This window comes from Arachis ipaensis, chromosome B6 (genome assembly GCF_059453495.1).
Source record: "Arachis ipaensis isolate K30076 ecotype BB chromosome B6, ASM5945349v1, whole genome shotgun sequence".
Lineage (NCBI taxonomy): Eukaryota > Viridiplantae > Streptophyta > Magnoliopsida > Fabales > Fabaceae > Arachis > Arachis ipaensis.
The window spans coordinates 136,368,635-136,372,166 of NC_142441.1; the positions used below are offsets into that span (position 1 = coordinate 136,368,635).

Consider the following 3,532-nt stretch of genomic DNA (forward strand, 5'->3'; position numbering starts at 1 on the left):
ATAATTATATTTTTTATTATTATATTTTTTATCTCAAATTTTTTGAATGAAAAAAAATGAGAATAAATGATATTTTCATAATTTGTTCTAGTTTATCACCAAACAGAATACAAGAACACAAAATTTTGGGTCTATGTCCATCAGTGTCTTGTCCTGTCCTGTTCTCAGAAACAAACGCAGCTTTATTGGTTTCAGTTATGAATAATAGTATCAACCAAGAAGTATTTACTGATAATAATTTGACTGCTAATCCTCCTGTTTCGAATGATGCGACTGATCTTAGTGCTTCTAATTCTAATGATAGTCAGTCACAAGCTTCTTTCAATATACGGAAAAAAACATATCTAACTTGGAAATATGTTGTTTTATAAATAGTGAATGGAAAGGTACAATATCAATGTTTGTTTTGTCTACAAAGTTTGGTTGATGATTTTTTATGTATTGTTTTAAATTTAAAAAATATTTTAAAATTTATATTAGACTATAATTATGTTTTAGAGTATTTATTTATAATTTATTTACTATTTTTTCGGTTGGACTACGAACTAATTAAACCAATTAATCAATAAACCATTAATTAGAGTGATTTGATTATCGATCCAATTTTTAGAAGTTTACTTTCAGCTTCTCATAGAAAAAACAACATCTCTAATCTCCTAATTAGACACTTCCTTAGTTAAAGTCTCATAATCCGAGTCTTGTAAACCAAGGAAAAGGTTAGAAACCGCAAAGGAATTGTAATTTGAGTTAGACCAACAAAGACTTTTAAAAAGGTTAACACCTCAAATTTTAAGAATGTCCACATTATTCATCCATTCTCTTTTCTCGTTCTTAAGCACTGTGATTTTGTTTTGCTTCTTTCTACCATTAGCCTTCAGGTGGATATATTTTGAATTTCTGTCTTCGAATCTGATAGCATGGCATCTCAACATTTGTTGCAAGTAATTTTTTTTTTGAATAGTAATAATTTCATACTTCTTCAATAAGTAAACTTTTAGTTGTACATTTAACATTTTTTGCATTTATTTGTATAAAAATAAAACAACGGCCAATTTACCTATTTAAATTATTTGAAGAATTATGTTACCAGATTACAATTTTTGGAAAATACAGATGCAAATGCAACTTCTATACATCTATAGAAACTGCGACACCCTCCCACGAATTAAGATTGTAGGTAAATCGCTACACCCTGTCACGATTTACATTAAATGACGTGCATGCAGAAACCGCTACATCCACTACAACAAAAACGGCATTTAGCGGCGGTTTCTGGAGCCGTTTAGCAGCGGTTTTGAACTGCCGCAAAACATTTCGCAGCGGTTTTATGAAACGCCTGAAGATAGAGCGCGGCAAAACGGATAGCGGCAGTTTTAGTCAACCGCTGGAATAACCGCCGCAAAATGCAATTTGGGTTTGGCGGCGGTTATTAACCGCCGCAGTTATTAAACGAATGCAGACATAACATATATAACAAAATTGTCATAACATCATCCAAAATAAACTAAGAATGCTCAAGTCGAATAAAATAAGCATAACGTACTAAACCTACTTAAATGTAAAGGTATCCAAGACCAATAATTGGAGTTCAAAATTTTTGTTGCGGGTTGTGATTGCCAGATGAAGATGGCCCTGTGCATGACGAGTCCGGTGTACCGCCCACAAAAGCCAATTCTTCAGCAATCTCAACTGGCAAATTGCCTCCTAACTGTTGGACTATATATCCCAAGACCTTATGTATTGACTGTCTCTTTGCCCGCTCTTCTTCTAACTTAGCCGTCAATTCTGCAATCATCCTCTTATCCTCTGCATTGGACTCTTCAGAACCCGACGGTTGTCCAGCAGCGTTACCAAAGACTTGGGTGGGACATGGTCCAGCACCTAGGGCACGAACTCGTCCTGGGTGCTCCTTTCCGAGAACTTGTGCTAGCGAGTCATTTTGTGAAAGGTGCTTACAGGATCCATCCTGCCTCTCAACATTCGCAATTGCTTCCTACAAATATACAACATTGGAAAGGAAGAAGTTAAAAATAGCACGATATATACAGTAAGCTATATATTGCTTCAAATTTTCAAACATGACTTACACTAACAACACACGCATCGGGATGGATATACGAGCCATCTTTTTTCTTATGAGTCATGATAAACAACTCTCCTCTACCAACGGGCCTTCCTTGCTCTCTCTCCTATATCGTTAATATTGACACAATTTAGTAAACAACAACATTTTTCAGGAAGCTTAATCAAAATCTAATGCAAATAATGACTTATTACCACTTCGTCTTTTTTTCTTGCCAATTTTTTGGAACCCCCAGTATGTGTGTACAGTTGCTTGCTCCGATTTAAAGTGTTCTGTTTACACTTTTTCTATGAACAAATAACAAAACAAATGTAAATGAGAAAGAAAAAGTTGAATATAAAATGTAACGGAATTAAATTGTATAAACATGTTTTTTTTTTGTGGAAATAATAAAATATACCAAGGCTTACCTGTGTTTCTTCATTCAGGCGATAGTCAACGAACCTTTTCCAATCATTTTTGTCTATTCCTTTCGGGTGATGCTGAAGATTTTCCTCATAAGTCCTTATTTGTTTGTAACACCTATGAAACAAGTGGTGCCTTGTATCCTTCCAGTTCTTTCCTATTCTCTTCAAAATATCGCGCTTTATTTTTCCTCCGGCATCGTCCTCATAGTAAAAGTCCCGCTGCAATTAGTATACATTGTCATTAACGAAGATCAACGAACAAGTATAAGACTAATAATTTGAAGAAATGCCACAACCACTACAGGCTAATTTAAATTGTTAAAGTATGACCCTTAAATCCAGTACAAGCAGTCGCAATTACGTATACATGAGAAGTGCTTAAATGATGATGTGAAAAACACAATATGAAAATTTTACTACCCATATAATTTACCCATGCAAAAGACCTTAGAAAAAATACCAAATACTAAAATTGCTTAAATTGTAGAAGCTTAAAGCTGTACCTTAAGCATGTCGTACGCATGTTCCCTCTTTGCTTTGCTTACCAGCTTCCAACTGTGTAAGTGTATGGGGAACTGGAAATAATCCGCACCCAAACTCCCGATGAAACCACTCAATAATCCTGCCGCCTGACCAATCGGTTGCAGCTCACTGTTAAATAGGAGTACTATCTTTGTATTGGAAGGGAGGGCTATAGCCTCCTTCACGCTCAGCTTAGAAACTTTTCTCACGCCGTCCTCTAAGAAGTGTATGGGAAACAAAATTACTATATAATCATTGCACAAAAGAAAAATAGAAGTAAAGGACTATGAAGATAACTGCCTACGAAAATGGAAGAAAAAAAATGTTTATCGATAACAGTAACTTCCCAGAAATCTGTATCTTTGGCTTTCTTATTGTTATGCTGACCTTCGACTTCTTGGGCAGCAAACAAGTCGTCGATGTGGTCATCAAACGACGGAACTTCATCCACCTCTGGGTCGTAATCCTCATCCCCTAATTCATGACCAGCCACTTACGCGCGATGCCGAGTCTCTATGTT

At 35.4% G+C, this 3,532-nt stretch overlaps 1 protein-coding gene across 1 annotated transcript; it reads right to left on the reverse strand.

The window, feature by feature from the left end:
* Window positions 1-1,588: 1,588 nt before the first annotated feature.
* LOC107647441 (uncharacterized) lies at window positions 1,589-2,144 on the reverse strand. The gene is made up of 2 exons (XM_021105658.2): window positions 2,088-2,144; window positions 1,589-1,993 (listed from the first exon to the last, which is right to left on the reverse strand). Exons 1-2 carry the CDS (start codon window positions 2,142-2,144, stop codon window positions 1,589-1,591), a joined length of 462 nt encoding a protein of 153 aa, XP_020961317.2.
* Window positions 2,145-3,532: the final 1,388 nt, after the last annotated feature.

Coding starts and splice junctions, on each gene's coding strand:
- LOC107647441 (XM_021105658.2), bottom strand. CDS start 2,144: ATGACTCATAAGAAAAAAGATGGCTCGTATATCCATCCCGATGCGTGT. Junction 1,994..2,087: donor CCGATGCGTGTGTTGTTAGT/GTAAGTCATGTT, acceptor GTATATTTGTAG/GAAGCAATTGCGAATGTTGA.